The sequence below is a fragment of the Lampris incognitus genome, chromosome 17 (genome assembly GCF_029633865.1).
Source record: "Lampris incognitus isolate fLamInc1 chromosome 17, fLamInc1.hap2, whole genome shotgun sequence".
Classification (NCBI taxonomy): Eukaryota; Metazoa; Chordata; class Actinopteri; order Lampriformes; family Lampridae; genus Lampris; species Lampris incognitus.
Window position 1 is genome coordinate 37,632,338 of NC_079227.1, and position 16,769 is coordinate 37,649,106.

At 45.7% G+C, this 16,769-nt stretch overlaps 1 protein-coding gene across 1 annotated transcript in view; it reads right to left on the bottom strand.

The window, feature by feature from the left end:
* Positions 1-208: 208 nt before the first annotated feature.
* vwa2 (von Willebrand factor A domain containing 2) overlaps positions 209-16,769 on the bottom strand; it is a 35,441-nt gene continuing 18,880 nt past the window's right edge. The window contains exons 7-13 of the mRNA XM_056296776.1: positions 11,958-12,087; positions 10,526-10,581; positions 9,585-9,692; positions 7,976-8,557; positions 1,552-2,103; positions 1,124-1,246; positions 209-348 (exon numbers count right to left, since the gene is read on the bottom strand). Coding sequence (XP_056152751.1) covers positions 209-348; positions 1,124-1,246; positions 1,552-2,103; positions 7,976-8,557; positions 9,585-9,692; positions 10,526-10,581; positions 11,958-12,087 — 1,691 coding nt within the window. The remainder of the gene's footprint in view (positions 349-1,123; positions 1,247-1,551; positions 2,104-7,975; positions 8,558-9,584; positions 9,693-10,525; positions 10,582-11,957; positions 12,088-16,769) is intronic.

Genomic DNA, 16,769 nt, shown 5'->3' on the forward strand with positions numbered 1-16,769 from the left:
TACACCCCCCCTCTAACTCAGTATAACTGCACTTATACTGAAAACCCGCATACTCTTTTGCCTGCATGGCACAAGACTGTCTAGCACTCATCTAAATACTACAGGGAGGTTCCTTGCTTTGTGCATCTGTGTAAGTCCTTGAGAATCTAAAATAATTAACTCTTCTTTGCAGTGTGTGTGTGTGTGTGTGTGTGTGTGTGTGTGTGTGTTAGATGGACTGGGAAAAATGCCTCCTGCGCTGCAGTTTGTAGTGATCCAGAAGCTCCTGGTGGCTCTTCTTCTGCCGCCTCTTCTTTGTGAGAGGCGCAGGACGGGGGAGGTCTCCTCTGGATGAAGACTTTCTGCTCCCTAGCAAGAAAACACAGGACAAACCAAAGAAGTGAACTCAAAGTAAGGTTAAAAAAACTGAAAAACTTTGAGAGGCACCTAAAGTCGAGACAACAAAAAAAAACATCAGACCAAAACAAATCAAACGTCGTTCTAGTAGTTTTCAAGTTCCGGTCGTTGTTTGGGACTGTTTCAAGATTTATTTTCAATTTCTTTTTATTTTTTTTACATGTCATGTTTTATAGGCCTTGTTACGTTTGTTAGATTAGCAATATGTGTTTTCCGTTTTGTTTTTCAGGTAATATGTTCACTTTTTCAATTTTGCTATTCAAGTTCATTATGTCTCTCTGAAGTTTAAATTGTTTAAAAATAGTATTATAGTTGTTAAAATGTTAATGTTGGTGTCAGTTAGTTTTCTAACAGACACACTAACATATGTGATGCATTAATATCTCAACTGGGTATTTATCTTGACACCATATGCACTGCCTTTGTGCACTGCCTATTGACACCTATGTCCTATTGGACTTGAACCTAGTTTTTTGGCACTTACTCACTTGTTACTTCCTGACTAGATCCTTGCTTGTGTTGTATTAACTCTTAGATGTATGTCACTTTGAATAAAAGCATCTGCTAAATGAAACTGTAACATTGTAACATTGGAAAGAAAGAAAGAAAGAAAGAAAGAAAGAAAGAAAGAAAGAAAGAAAGAAAGAAAGAAAGAAAGAAAGAAAGAAAATGAGGAAGGAAGGAGGGAAAGAGATGAAAAATACAGATCCTTCTTAATTCCACCGACTTGTTTCACAGTGTGGTCCTTCATAGCCCTGGCACCGGCAGCGGAAGCTTCCTCCTGATAGGATGCAGATCCCGTCGTTCATACATGGGTTCGGCTTACACAGATTCACTGGCTTCTTCACCTCTGATTGGAAAAAAAGGTGCAAACCAACCATTCAGTCACATTTGTAAAGGTCAAGGTTGAGGGCTTGGATTCATTTTACTCATGGCCCCACTTTGGATTTTCTTTTTTTTGCCATCTTCATCAGCTGCAAAGTAAGCATGGCAGACGGAAACAATAAACAGGCAAAACCAATACGATGCAGCATCAGCAAATGCAAGAGTGCGTGACATATTTTGAACAGATATAATTTTATACTCCATATTGCCCTTGCACCAGTGTACAAGGTAGGGTTTGATTTCGGACACTGGTCTCCCTGTATTTCTCACCTGAACATAGCATCTGCACCAGCACATCCTCAAAGTACTTGAGATCCTCGTAGGATGGCACTGAGATGATGTGTTCCTCCACGCTGGCGATCCGGAGCAGCTTCTCTCTCTGCACGTCGCCAATGCCGACGACGAAGAGCAACACCCCGCTGTCCCTTATCTTCTGAGCGGGCACAATGGCATCGTCTCCTCTGGACCCATCAGTCACCACCACCACAGCCTTGTTGACACCAGGTCGTGACCCCTTGGCCACCGTCAGGACATTGGACTTGATGTGGAGTAGAGCAGTGCCGGTAGAAGCCACACCGCCCATGTAGCGGGCCTCAGAGACGGCTCTCAGCACCGCAGAACCTGACTCGTGAGTGTCCAGGTTGAACAGAGTTTTAGATCTGCGCCCATAGGTAACAAGCGCCACCTGAGCCAGGTCGCGGTTGATGTCGAACTGGACAGTGATGCTACTCACAAAGTCACGCAGGGTCACAAAGTTGTCACGGCCCACACCATCCGAGGCATCCAGAGCAAACACCAGGTCCACGGCTTGGCCCAAACAACCTAAAACACAGAGTTATCAAATGAACAGAACATCCACTGGAATGTATATAGTATACACGAGCAATTAATGATGCATTCAAGACAACTAAGAAAATTGAAATATCCAACATCCTGCTAGAAAAAAATGCAAAGGAACACTGCTCAATGTCGGACTTCCAACTTGTAAGGTCGGGCAGAAGATAACAACCTTGACTTTACTGAGAGGCGGTGATATGACGTCACGTAAACATGGCGGCACCCTGGGATAAATACACTGCATAATCATCTTAACAAAGTTTTAAACAGGGTTGTCTTGGTAGCATAGCAGTCTATTCCGTTGTCTACCAACACGGAGATCGATGCATCGAATCCCTGTGTTGCCTCCGGCTTGGTCCGGAGTCCCTAAAGACACAACTGCCCGTGTCTGCAGGTGGGAAGTCGGATATGGGTATGTGTCCTGGTCGCTGCACTAGTGCTTCCTCTGGTCGGTCGGGGCGCCTGTTCGGGGGGGGGGGGGAGGGGGACTGGGGGGAATAGTATGATCCTCCCACGCGCTACGTCCCCCTGGTGAAACTCCTCACTGTCAGGTGAAAAGAAGTGGCTGGTGACTCCACATGTATCGGAGGAGGCATGTGGAGTCTGCAGTCCTCCACGGATTGGCAGAGGAGGTGGAGCAGCGACCGGGATGGCTCGGAAGTGTGGGATAATTGGCCAAGTATAATTGGGGGGGGGGGAAAGGGGGAGGGGGATACATATATTAGTTGCTTCATTGCACATGCCACCACCACCAGTGGTAGGAGGATTGTGATTCATACATTTAGGAGAGGAGAGCTTGGGAGCAATACAGCAGGGAAGGGAGACGGTGTTAATGTTATAGACCAAGCTGTCAGTCTGACAATCTATGAAATTCCCCACATTAACTAAGCTAGTTGACTCCACATCAGCACTAGGTTTAAACCTCGCAGGATCTCTAATCACCTGCAACCTACTGAACGATCCTTGCGTCAAACTAAACGTAGGCAGTAGTGATATGCAGGTCAGGTTTTTTTTTAATACCTGCACCCACTCGACCCGTCATGAGAGCCAATTCGCCCTGCCCAACCCGTTAAAATCTACTACTATCTTCGGCTGCCCCCGTTAGGGGGCGCCACAGCGGATCATCCATTTCCATCTCTTCCTGTCCTCTGCGTCTTCCTCTGTCACACCAGCCACCTGCATGTCTTCCCTCACCACATCCATAACCCTCCTCTTTGGCCTTCCTCTTCTCCTCTTCCCTGGCAGCTCCATATTCAGCATCCTTCTCCCAATATACCCAGCATCTCTCCTCCACACATGTCCAAACCGTCTCAGTCTTGTCTTTCTTGCCTTGTCTCCAAACCGTCCAACCTGAGCTGTCCCTCTAATATACTCGTTCCTAATCCTGTCCTTCTTCATCACTCCCAATTAAAATCTTAGCATCTTCATCTCTGCCACCTCCAGCTCCACCTCCTGTCTTTTCATCAGTGCCACTGTCTCCAAACCATACAACATAGCTGGTCTCACAACCATCTTGTAAACCTTCCCTTTAACTCTTGCTGGTACCCTTCTGTCACAAATCACTCCTGACACTCTTCTCCACCCACTCCAACCTGCCTGTACTCTCTTCTTCACCTCTCTTCTGCACTCCCCGTTACTTTGGACAGTTGACCCCAAGTATTTAAGCTCATACGCCTTCGTCACCTCTACTCTTTGCATCCTCACCATTCCACTGTCTGCTCTCTCATTCCCGCACAGGCCACCCAACCCGTTAAAATATGCGTTAATAAACCACCTGAACCCGACCCCAACCCGCAAACCTCCAAATTTGGCCTGAGCTACAGCAAAGTGAGCAGTGTTGCACTACTTCATTTTTGGGATGTTTGCCCACCTTATTAAACTGATTGCAAGGCACAGCCTACTGTATAGCGTCTTGGTCTAGGCCAGAGATCTTCAACAGGGGGTCGTCAGAGTTACTACAGGGGGTTGGCCAAATTATTTGATCCCAAACTTTTTTTCTTCCAAAAATATGTCTGAAAATAAACATTAACATAAATACAACCTATAATAAGCAAAGATAAATCTTCCTGTTCATTAAAGAAAAATTACACATAGGATAGCACGAGGACTCATGCATAGCTATCCTATGCTAAACCACTCTATGTGCAGTGCCAATAAAACACTGGAAATAATTGCATGTCATATTAGCCAAACAGGTAGGTATTATTAGCCTAAGTATACGGCCATTCTTACGTTAATGTGATCTACAACACTTTAATGTACAGTGTTGTAGATCACATTATCTTGGTCGAGAAGTTAAAAAGATTGCTTTGTAACTTCTCAACCAAGACACTGAGAGACCCTGCACTACGCCATGAACCACTGGTGAAAGTTCAGGGGATGAGGCTAACGCACCTGCTAACAGCCACGCCACAACTGCTGCTAAGCGCAAACGAGAGAAGACCCAAAAGTAAATCCAAACTTGAGATAATCTACTCCCGTATTTTCACAATGTGTGTCTGGTGTGTGGTGTGTGTCTGTGTGAGAGTCTATAAACGGCCAAACTACAGCACTTGGGGCCTTGATTCTTTTTGGAGGTTATTGGGGATGATCAGGGGCACCTATAAAAAATAGCAGAAAATTAAAATTATGCATAATTAATTATGCATAAATATGCATAAATATGCATTTTTCTAAAAATGGCTAAAAACCACTTTTCTCGGCATTTCAGATGATTCTGAGCATCTTTGATTTTTTTCACCTATAAAATTTTTTTTTCTGGGACATGTTTTGGCATTATGCAAAATAAATGCATTTTTGCAAAAATGCACTTATGATCCTCATTTTTTTTTGGAGGTGGTAGGTATTGTTCCAAAGAGGACCAGAAAAATAGCAGAAAATTAAAATAATTATGCATAATTATGCAAAATATGCATTTTCTAAAAATGGCTAAAAACCACTTTTCTCAGCATTTCAGATGATTCTGAGCATTTGGGGGGAGGGAGTTGGAGTGGGGGAGGGGTTTAGGGGCAGGGGGAAGGCGATTAGCTGGCAGGATGAAGAGGAGGGAGATTTAGACGGGTGGATAACCAAACCGCTACATTGTAGCGGGGTTCTTCTAGTTCTCTGAATATTTTCGGGTCTTCTCTCATTTGTGCTTAGCAGCAGTTGTAGCATGGCTGTTAGCATGTGCGTTAGCCTCATCCCCTAAACTTTCTTCAGTGGTTCGTGATGAAGTGTAGGGTCTGTCAGAGACTGAGGGCGTTGTGGGCGACCTGCACATCACTAGCAGACAGCTATCTATATTGCTAGACAAAAGAGAGGTGCCGTCCCCAGTAGGGTGAATGCTGTCCACTTTCAGCAGGTAAGGGCGGCCCCAGAAAGGCCAGTTATCACCAAAGCCGAATCCCTGCTCATTACAGTAACGAGCTAGCCAGCAGTTAATTGAGGTGAGCCTACTGCCCATCTCATCATTACTCCTCACAAGGGACCAGAGACAATTAATTGATGCTGAAACATCTTCTGGCAAACTCGCATTCTGACTAGGCTGGCTTTTGTGATCTCTGATTCTAGCATTATTGGTGCCGACGTGAATAACAATGTTGCTGAAAGTAGTGGCGCTGTGTGCCTGGGTTCCCCGTTTCTCCCTCCGTGATGCAAGCACCCTAAGATTATCCTCTATGTCGGAGGCTCTGGTACCGGGTAAACAGTGAACCAAAGCTGGCGAAGCTAATCTGATATTGCGGGTAATGGAGTCTCCTATCACTAGCGTGTGTTGCTTTACTCTGTCGACAGGAGTGGGAGAGGCACACTGGCCAGTAGGAGCTTTTTTCACTTAGGTAATTTAGCTAAAATTCAGTCTTTCCTGTCCATGACTGATGCAGAGACTCTAATTTGTTTCATCCAGACTTGATTACTGTGATGTTGTGTTCTCAGGTCAGCCACATTCTAGTACTAAAAGTCTTCAGATGGTTCAGAATGCTGCAGCTAGAATCCTAACTAAAACTAGGTAATTTGACCATATTGCACCAGTTCTTACCTCCCTTCATTGGCTTCCTATCCATGTTAGATCAGAATACAAGGTGCTTCTGCTGACTTATAAAATCCTAAACGGGCTTGCCCCATCTTACTGGTCTGACCTCCTTAAACTGTACATCCCATCTCGACCTCTTCACTCTCAAAATACAGGGCTCCTGTGTGTACCCAAAGTTAAAAAGAAGCCAGCTGGTGGCAGCAGGGCCTTTTCCTATTGGGCACAGTTCTTGTGGAATAACCTGCCTGCTGCCATCAGGCAAAATCCAAACTTAAAACTCATCTTTTTGCCTTAACCTACAATTAGTTGCCTTTAAGTTGAGTACTTCATGACCTGTACTGCATGGTGGGTCGGTTTCTGTCTCAGTGAATTTACCAACCACTGTTCTGCCGACGATATTATAGAGTATAGATTATTGACCATTGCAAACTGTTCTCTTCTCTCACGTCTTTTCTCTCTCGCTCTCTCTGAATGACGTCTTCTCCTTTCTCTTCTTCTGTGTATGTGAATGGTGTGATGTGAGTCTCCCTGTGTGCACGTGTAGTCTCTCCTTCTCCTCCCAAGGTCTCTATGGTGATGGTGGTCGCCACCTGGACACTGCTTGGCATCCTCATCACATTTCCTATATCTTATAGATCCATATAATTTTGTTATCCTGTTTCAATGTTATATCCTTCTCTCACTCCGATGTGTGGCTAATGTTTTTTCTCGTCTCTTCTCCCATGTATGTGAATGGTGGGATGTGAGTCTCCCCTGTGTGCATCTGTAGTCTGTTCTCCTGGCAGGTCTACATAGCGATGGTGGTCTTGTGGCTCAGGTTCTAGGCTGTTCCGGTGGCATCCGGACACTGCTTTGTGTCCTCCTCATCATATTCTTCATATATTTTAGAATTCCATTATAATTCTGTTATCCTCTCTCAATGTTGTACTCTGTAAATTGTGTAAACACAACATCCATTGCACATCTGTCCATCTTGGGAGAGAGACCCTCCTCTGTTGCTCTTCCTGAGGATTCTTCCTATTTTTTCTCCCTGTTAAATGGGTTTTTTTTTTAGGAAGTTGTTCCTTCTCCGATGCGAGGGTATAAGGACAGGATGTTGTGTTGCTCTAAGGCCCACTGAGGAAAATTTGTAATTTGTGATATTGGGTTTTACAAATAAAACTGACTTGACTACCAACAGGGCTGGTGAAGGGCGAAAACCAGTTTGCAGTTAGGAGAGGTGACTGCAGACCAGACCACAGGACTGGCGGCTTGCTCTCATGAGCATTCCCATGCTGGCAAATAGAGACAAACTCTGCCACATCTGCTGACGAGGCTGAGCTAGTGCTAACAATAGCAACTCTACTGTCAGGCCCGGGCCCAAGACTATCTGGAGTGCCCATCGTGTCTAACATAATCCTGGCGGAGAGAAGCTGCTCTAACTCACGGACACGTCTCTCTAGTAGAGACAACCTGTCTGTAACTGCAGAACAGTTCACACACACCATCATTTAATGAGGCTGCTTTGACTGCAAATGCAATAAAGCTAACTGCTAAGCTAGGCTAAGCTCGAAGCTAGTAAACAGACTAGGAACAAAAGGCTGCCCATTAACACAAGAGTTGTTTGAGAAAGAAAACTAGCAAATCTAGTAATAAGTGAACTTAGCACAGAAAATAGTGAAATCAGTAGGACAAATAAAGAGATTAGAGCAAAATAGAGAGAGGAAGAGAATAAACAGCAGTTCTCAATCTCACAAAGCCAAATCTCACTGCCTATATACCACTTAGTTTGGAACACATAATTAGACCTCAAGAATTTTCCTTTCCCTGCTTGTCATGAAGGTCGGCTGATGTGAGGGCCTGTACCTTGACTGTCCACGCTGCAGATCTTGGCCTTGAGCTCAGGAATCTTTGGATTGAGCCTATCGGGAGAGGGGTAGGTTAGTGTGCGTTGGGGATTTCCGGTGATTTTGTTCAGTTGTGCCTTTAAGGAATCTGGCCCCACGCCTATGATGAAGATCTCTCTGTCCCGGGCATACTTGGCAGGTTCCTCCACCTCATCGACAGAAGGGGTGGCTGTGAGCAGTACGACAACTCGGGGGAGGTCATCTACTGCATAGTTTAAGACCGGGGAACTCTGGAAGCCTTGGCGTGTCACATAGGAAAGAGCTTGGCCTGTTCTGGTCTCTCCGCCTAGAGGTTTGAGACCCTCCACAGCATTGAGAAGACCCCTCGTGTCCCCTTTGAACTGGCCGACTTGAGCCTCCATGCGAGCCTCTCCACCAAACACTGCTAGGCCTACTTTGGTACGAGTGTCAGACACGATGACAGCCTGCAGAAACCGCTTCAAAAAGGTCTTGAGGCGGAGGAAGCCTTCCAAGGTGAGCGTGGCCGAGCCCTCCACCAGGAAGAGAAGATCCACAGAACAGTCCAGTGATAGTGCAGGAGCTGAGGAGAGACGGAGGGTCTATTTAGTAAAGGTGGACGTACTCATTCACATCAAACAACATCTCTGCCTCAACAGTTAAATATTTACATAGGGTTATTCATAGGCCAGCTCAGAAATGAAAGCCAAACAGTGGAAATATCTGGTAAACAATGGCTTAATTCAAATTTGCTCAATGTATAGACATGTGCATGCGTGTAAACACAAATGCAGAAAGATATGGAAATACACACACACACACACACACACTGTCATAGAGAGTAATTATTTTCTTATTTTCTATTTTTTTAACCACTTGTCTGGTTATACTAAACATATTGTCTTCATAATTTAGTGTATTGTTTAAGGAAATGAATAACCCACCAAGTCGCAGTCCTTCTATGGGAAGTTCTAATGAAGCTCTTAGCACAAGTTCAATCAAGAAGATGGATGTTCATTCTAATTATCCTCACTTACCTGGGTTCAGCCTTTCTATTGTTATTATCCAGTGACCACTCTTGGTTAGGTGTGCGGACTTTTCTGTCAGCCAATGGTCAACTTGCCAATTGTATTTGAATATCCTGACTGAGACATCGCTCCACTGTCATTGAGGACTATGCCCCTCACCCCTCCGCCAGCACCAGTGTCATGGCCCTGTGCATGGCTTCCAGGGGAAGATCGAATCCAAATTCATTTTTGATTTTACTCCCTATAAACTGTCATCGGCGAAAGGTTCAATGCCCAAGTTATTTTACATACTGTATTAAACATTGTTCTTGCTCCACTTTTGCTGCTGGGTGTCCTTCCTGACCGAATCGAGCTATTACAACCGATACTGATATGCAAGTGTAGCGAATTCAGGGGGCAGCTGGGAACCGCCACAGCCGGGACGCGAACCCGGGTCGCCCGCACCACAGGCGACTGCGCTAACCAGTCAACTAAAGGGTCCGACCCGTTAGCCAACCAGCTAGTGATTCTACTCATTCATGATCGTAACACATGTGCTTATCAACTGCTTATGAGGTGTCAACATCTCAGCACGGTCCTCACCACAGTGGGGGTCTCCTCCGTAGCCAGGCAGACACACACAGTGGTAGCCATCCACACCCTCCGACACACAGGTTCCACCATTAAGGCAGGCCTGAGAATCACAAGGATCTGAAGGGAAGAGAGCCGGGTGTTGAAACATGCCACACAAACACATCACCTGCCTGAAACGGAGGCAGACGGCAGCTTCAGTCCTGACTGACAGAAGTAAAAAGTAAACTGGAATGTTATTCAGCCTAAAGAGAACATATACATTTGCAGTGTGCCTTAGTACTATCCATCCATCCATCCATCCATTATCCAAACCGCTTATCCTGCTCTCAGGGTCGCGGGATGCTGGAGCCTATCCCAGCAGTCATTGGGCGGCGGGCGGGGAGACACCCTGGACAGGCCGCCAGGCCATCACACAGGGCCCACATACACACACATTCATGCCTAGGGACAACTTAGTACAGCGGTGGTCATGTGTATGCAGGTTTTCATTCCAGCCGGACTCCACACCAGGGGATTTCACTGATACATTCTTCCTCTTTGGTTGAAGGGTTGCTAATCAGTGAAATCCCCTGGTGTGGAGTCTGGCTGGAATGAAAACCTGCATCCACATGGCTCTCCATGGCACATGGTTAGCCACCCCTGATTTAGTACGGCTGATTCACCTGACCTACATGTCTTTGGACTGTGGGAGGAAACTGGACAAGGGGGGAATGTTCAAACTCCACACAGAGGGCGACCCGGGACGACCCCCCAAGGTTGGACTACCCTGGGGCTCGAACCCAGAACCTTCTTGCTGTGAGCTGACCGTGCTAACTATTGTGCCACCGTGCCGCCCGCCTTAGTACTATTTCTAAAAAAAAGCACAGCAGCAGTGTGTCCAGGGCTGTAAGTGTGTCAATGGTTTTACTGTGAAGGCTGAACTGAAGTAAACTGAGATAAAGCAGGGCTACCTGGACAAACAGTTCGGTGGCAAACAGTCTGGTGTCTCTTATAAACCTTGTTGTACCTGTAAAACACACACACACACACACACAGACACACACACACACACACACACACACACACACACACACACACAATGGCATGCAATACATACATAATGTGACGTGTTTTCATTTCTTGAAATAATCATATAATTGCTGAACTTCTTCCAATTAACATTACATTTACATATACACATTTACATATTTTAACAGATACTGACCAAACATCATGAAGTACTCAGTACTTCCATGATGGTTGGTCAGTATCTGTTACTTTATCTGTATCAGTTCAGTACATATAATGTAAATACAATCATAGAACCCTTGTTATCAGGTAATAAAGAAAACTACTACTACTACCACCACCATCACCACCACTACTACTACTACTACGACTACCACCACTACTACTACTACCACCACTACTACTACTACCACCACCACTACTACTACTACTACTACCACCACCATCACCACCACTACTACTACTACCACCACCACTACTACTACTACTACTACCACCACCACCACCACCACTACTACTACTACTACTACCACCACCACTACTACTACCACCACCACCACCACTACTACTACCACCACCACCACCACCACCACCACCACTACTACTACTACTACTACTACTACTACTACCACCTCCACTACTACTACTACTACTACTACTACTAGTACTTTCGGCTGCTCCCGTTAGGGGGCGCCACAGCGGATCATGTGTTTCCATCTCTTCCTGTCCTCTGCATCTTCCTCTGTCACACCAGCCACCTGCATGTCCTCCCTCACCACATCCATAAACCTCCTCTTTGGCCTTCCTCTTCTCCTCTTCCCTGGCAGCTCCATATTCAGCATCCTTCTCCCAATATACCCAGCATCTCTCCTCCACACATGTCCAAACCATCTCCATCTTGCCTCTCTTGCTTTGTCTCCAAACCGTCCACCTGAGCTGTCCCTCTAACATACTCCTTCCTAATCCTGTCCTCCTTCATCACTCCCAATGAAAATCTTAGCATCTTCAACTCTGCCACCTCCAGCTCCACCTCCTGTCTTTTTGTAAATAATAAATAAAAGTAAAAATAAAAATAAAAATCAGTAAAAACAAAATCAAAGATAAATATAAAATAAATAATAAGGTAAATAAAAAATAAAAGTAAAAGTAATAAAGAAAACAACTATGGTCGTCAAAATTACCCATCAATACAGAGGTAACAAAGAATGGGTAAAGAAGTGCTGTGTGAATCTGAGCAGGTATACATGAAAAGTCTTGCTCAAGCACACTTTTACGGGACACATGGCTGAGACTGAATCTGTTATGGGGTCTCACTAAGCCCTAGGCCACATACTACAGAACTTCCACGGTGAAAATGTGCAAGTGCACACTTGCCTGTAGTAAGGACAGAGAGAGGTGTAGGGCAGATGTCCCGCGGAGCCTCTCCAGCACATGAAATTCCCCTGCAGCTCCTTCACCGTCTCCAGAGTCTTTCTCTCACATGGGAAGGTCTCCACCTGACAGCCTGGCACGGGACAGAGGGGCGAGGGGAGGCAGGGAATGGGGAAGGTATATAGAGAGGATGAGAGGGAAAGGAAGATGAGGGAGGGATTGTACGAGAGCAGTGGAATCAGGGCTGATATCAGGACCCCCAGGTACCAAGCGTCTTAGGAGCTCCTGAAAAATCTTAGACTGAGGCAATTTAGGCCCTATTTTTTACAAATCAGAGAGAAAGCCTGTTATCCCTGTTCCTCTCCGGGCAAAGATCTCCCACGTCTACCAGTATAGCTCTTGTGTGAACGAAACCAGACACACCCTGGATGTCCCCTGCTAGGTGACAAAGGCTATCCCTGAAAGAAGTAGCTGGTGACCTTCTTTTCATGGCTTCTTGTTGCTGTTAAACTGAACTACAAACAGGTAAAAAACATACTGCATAGATATACATATGTATATGTAGTGAATTCAGGGGCAGCTGGGAATCCACCACAGCCGGGACGCGAACCCGGGTTGCTCGCACCACAGGCGACTGTGCTAACCAGTCGACTAAAGGGTCCGACGTGTTAGCCAACCGGCTAGCGAGTCTAGTTCTCCATGATCGTTACACTACCCCCCCTACTACTGGAGGCACATCATCACGCTTCAGCATACCCGCTCCCTCACGCCTCTGGGCGCACGCGCTTCCAATGGCCTCACGGTCTCAACATCCCACTTCTGACACCAGTGTAGTGAATTCAGGGGGCAGTCGGGAATCCGCCGCAGTCAGGAATCTGCCGCAGCCGGGACGCGACTCCGGGTCGTCCGCACCACGGGTGACTGCACTAACCAGTCAACTAAAGGGTCCGACGTGTTAGCCAACCGGCTAGCGAGTCTACTCATTCATGCTCGTTACATGATATATATATAGTACCATATCGGTACTATATATTTGGGCCCTATAATTTTTTCAAACAGTTAAGGAAAATACAAATCACCTTTGAACATGTTCAGTTGCACCAAATAAAACAAGGTATTGACTTGTGTAGGGTATAGGCCTGAAGTATGAAGTCGCTGAAATGTGTATGCAGTCGTACCGCAGAGAAATCTACAACGTCTCACTGAAACTTCACTTTGCAGCTCAAAGCACTGTAAACTGCTGATGTCAGTTCCTCAGTGGAGTCCCCATCCTGCCATAGAATGTGTGTAGAAAACTTTATAACTAACTCCACAGTCCTAATCCAAGGTAGGAATAGTGTTCCTCCTAGTTATACTTTTAGCGTAATTCCTTGGAGTAGGTCTGAAACCCTCGATAACTAGGCTGATCCCAGGCTAAGGTGTGTGTCAGTACAACGTATGTTCACCAACAATGAAGGGTCACGCTGATCAGACAGACGGCTCACAAATTACAGGGAAAACCTTCAGCTTTGCCATCTTCAGCGTGCCTTGTCATAGATTCTACATGTCTCTGAAGTCCACTGGAGGGATGGAAGTCCATTCCTCCAGAAGATATCCCCTCATCTGGTGTTTTGATGATGGTGGTCTAACACGTCAGTCCAGAATCTCCCATAGGTGTTCAACTGTGTTGAGATCTGGTGACTGTGAAGGCCATAGCATGTGATTCATGTCATTTTCATAGTCAACAAAGCATTCAGTGACCTCTCATGCCCTGTGGATGGAGGTGTTGTCATCCTGGAAGAGACCACTCCCATCAGGATAGAGATGTCTCATCATAGGATGACGGTGATCACCCAGAATAACTTTGTATTGATCTGCAGGGACCCTTCCCTCTAAGGGGACAAGTGGACCCAGACCATGCCAGGAAAATGCCCCCCACAGCATAACCCCCGGACCCCCTCACTGTGGGAGTCAATCATTCAGGTTTTTCCTTCAATTGTCCCCCATCTGTATGTATACTATGTTCGAAAACAAAACCAAAAATCTGGTATTTTCTGCTCCTTTCTCATCAAAACGTTAGATCCATCCAGTAAAGAATACTTCTTTTTTTTGGGGGGGGGCGATTTTTCCCCATTTTTCACCCCAATTTTATCCGGCCAGTTACCCCATTCTTCCAAGCCTTCCCGGTCTCTGCTCCACCTCCTCTGCCGATCTGGGGAGGGCTGCAGACTACCACATGCCTCCTCCAATACATGTGGAGTCACCAGCCGCTTCTTTTCACCTGACAGTGAGGAGTTTCGCCAGGGGGACGTAGCGCGTGGGAGGACCATGCTATCCCCCCCCCCCGCCGAACAGGCGCTTCAACAGACCAGAGGAGGCGCTCTTGCAGCGACCAGGACACATACCCACATCTGGCTTCCCACCCGCAGACACAGCTAATTGTGTCTGTAGGAACGCCTGACCAAACCGGAGGTACCATGGGGATTTGAACCGAGATCCCCATGTTGGTAGACAACGGAATAGACCGCTCTGCTACCCAGATGCCCCGAATACTTCTAAATCTGGGTTGTGCAGCGAATATATCAGCTAATACATAAAGTTTACCAACAAAAACTGATGCGTATAGACCCTTTTACAGCCTACGTCATCAAAAGTATGCGCGCGCATTTAGGCAACGGAGGTGAAACGCTACCCCCGAGTCTCCCATTCATTCACGGATGCAGACGAGGAAGAGGAGATGACAGAGTTTATTCAGAAGTATAAGCAGCATCAAAATGTGCGGGTGTTGTGTGTTTGGCTGTACGAGTCGCTACTCTACCAACAGCGGACTGAAGCTTTACCCAATCCCGACGGGATCACGGCCATTTCAGAGCCACCGGAGGCGCCTGTGGCTGCAAGCCATCAAACGTATTGATGAAAACTGGTCTGAGGACCCGATCCAAAATGCTGGCGTTTGCAGCGGCCATTTTCTCACAGGTAAGTTATCCGTCTACTCTGTGGTTTCACCGGAATGCCTGGTTTAGATGGAGACTAATACCTACAGTAACCGATAAGCAGCGTTAGCTGGTATTATCTGGCTAATGTGGTGTGTCTGGCTATTTACAGGTGAGGCGTCACTGGACTCTCAGAATCCTGATTTTGTACCCTCTGTGTTTAAGTACACAAAACAAAGCCAGAACCCCGAGGCAAAGGTGGAAAGGTCAGAATAATTAGGCCCAACACTTCCTAATGGTTTTAGAATGACTTTCCCCTCTTTCATTTCATGCTATTCAGTGCACCTTGGAGCTTGCAGCTGCTGGCTCTGAGAAAATGGGGCTGTATTACAAATATTGACCATCTTAAGGTTAAAGTGAAGATGGGGATGTCTAAGATAGGGTTTTTCTCCAGTTGGTACTAAGCAAATCATAACCTAATATCTAACCGTAACCAGACAGTTAAGATAGGATCTGCAAGTTAGGAATGTCCTGTAATATGGCCTCTGATCAGTACTTCTGTTCATTAATTTAGCTTTTTTATGTTAAGGTACCATAGGAAAAGGAGACGAGATGAAAGAGTTTACACTCCACCAAACCAGCCTGCTCCTTCTGAACCTCCAGGACAAGTCAGCAGCATGGGTCACTGTCCTGGTGAGGACATATTTTTGTTGTGAGCTTGTGCCGGCATATCCTAACTGTTGGCTTTTCTGTTAAAGCTGAAGAGGACATCCCAGTCCCAAGGACAGAATATGATGATCTGAACCTGAGGTACCCTCAGCTTCAGAAGGACTATTTCAACCTGCAGCAGGAGTGTGAAAAACTACAGGCTGAAAATGAGAAGCTTAAAGAGGAGCTGCAAAACTCTATGTTTTCCTGTGCCACTATTAAGTTCAACATGGGACAACTGATTTATTTCACAGGACTTACCTCCATTATCTTTGACTGGCTGTGTGCAAAAATAACAGACAGTGTAGAAAGAATTAGCCAAAACCTCTCTCTACACGATCATCTATTGGTTGTGCTACTGAAATTAAGGCTGGGCCTAACTAATACTGATGTAGCCTATAGACTTAAGGTATCAAAAACCACCTCATCAAATATTTGTCGGAGCTGGATACCTGCTATGGCCATAGTCCTCAAGCCACTCATTAAATGGCCAAGTAAGGGAGCTATATTAAAGAACATGCCTAAAATCTTCAAGCTAAACTTTAAAAGATGCCGGTGGGTAATAGATTGCACAGAGGCTTTCATTGCTAGACCCAGTAATCTGACTGCCAGGGCCCAGACATGGTCAAATTATAAACAACACCAACACCATTAAATATTTGATTGGCATCACCTCAGCTGGAGCAATCTCGTTTCTGTCCCCTGGTTGGGGTGGACGGGTTTCTGACAAGCAGATAACAAAGGAATCAGGGTTTTTGGAACTGTTGGAACATAACGATGAGATTCTGGCAGATAGGGGATTTCTAATCCAAGATGAACTTGCAGTTTATGGTGCCACCCTTCGTATACCTCATTTCACAAAAGGAAAAAAGCAACTCTGCACAGGAGGTGGACTCATGGAGACAACTGTCTCGTGTAAGGAGTAATTGAACAATGGAAGAAGTTTAAGATTTTGCAGACAGTAATTCCAGTGTCACAGGTTAACATTCTCGATGATGTTGTGATGGTGTGTGGTGCTCTCACAAACCTCTGCAAAAGTGTTGTTCCCAAAAAATCTAAAAATGAGTGAATTCTATCATTCATATGCTGCCATTTCACAAACAGCACTGTGAAGTGTCAGAACATGTAACATTGTCTTTGTTTTCCTCTCCAAATAATTTAGAGCTGCAACTTTTAATTGAGAGCTGTTATTAAA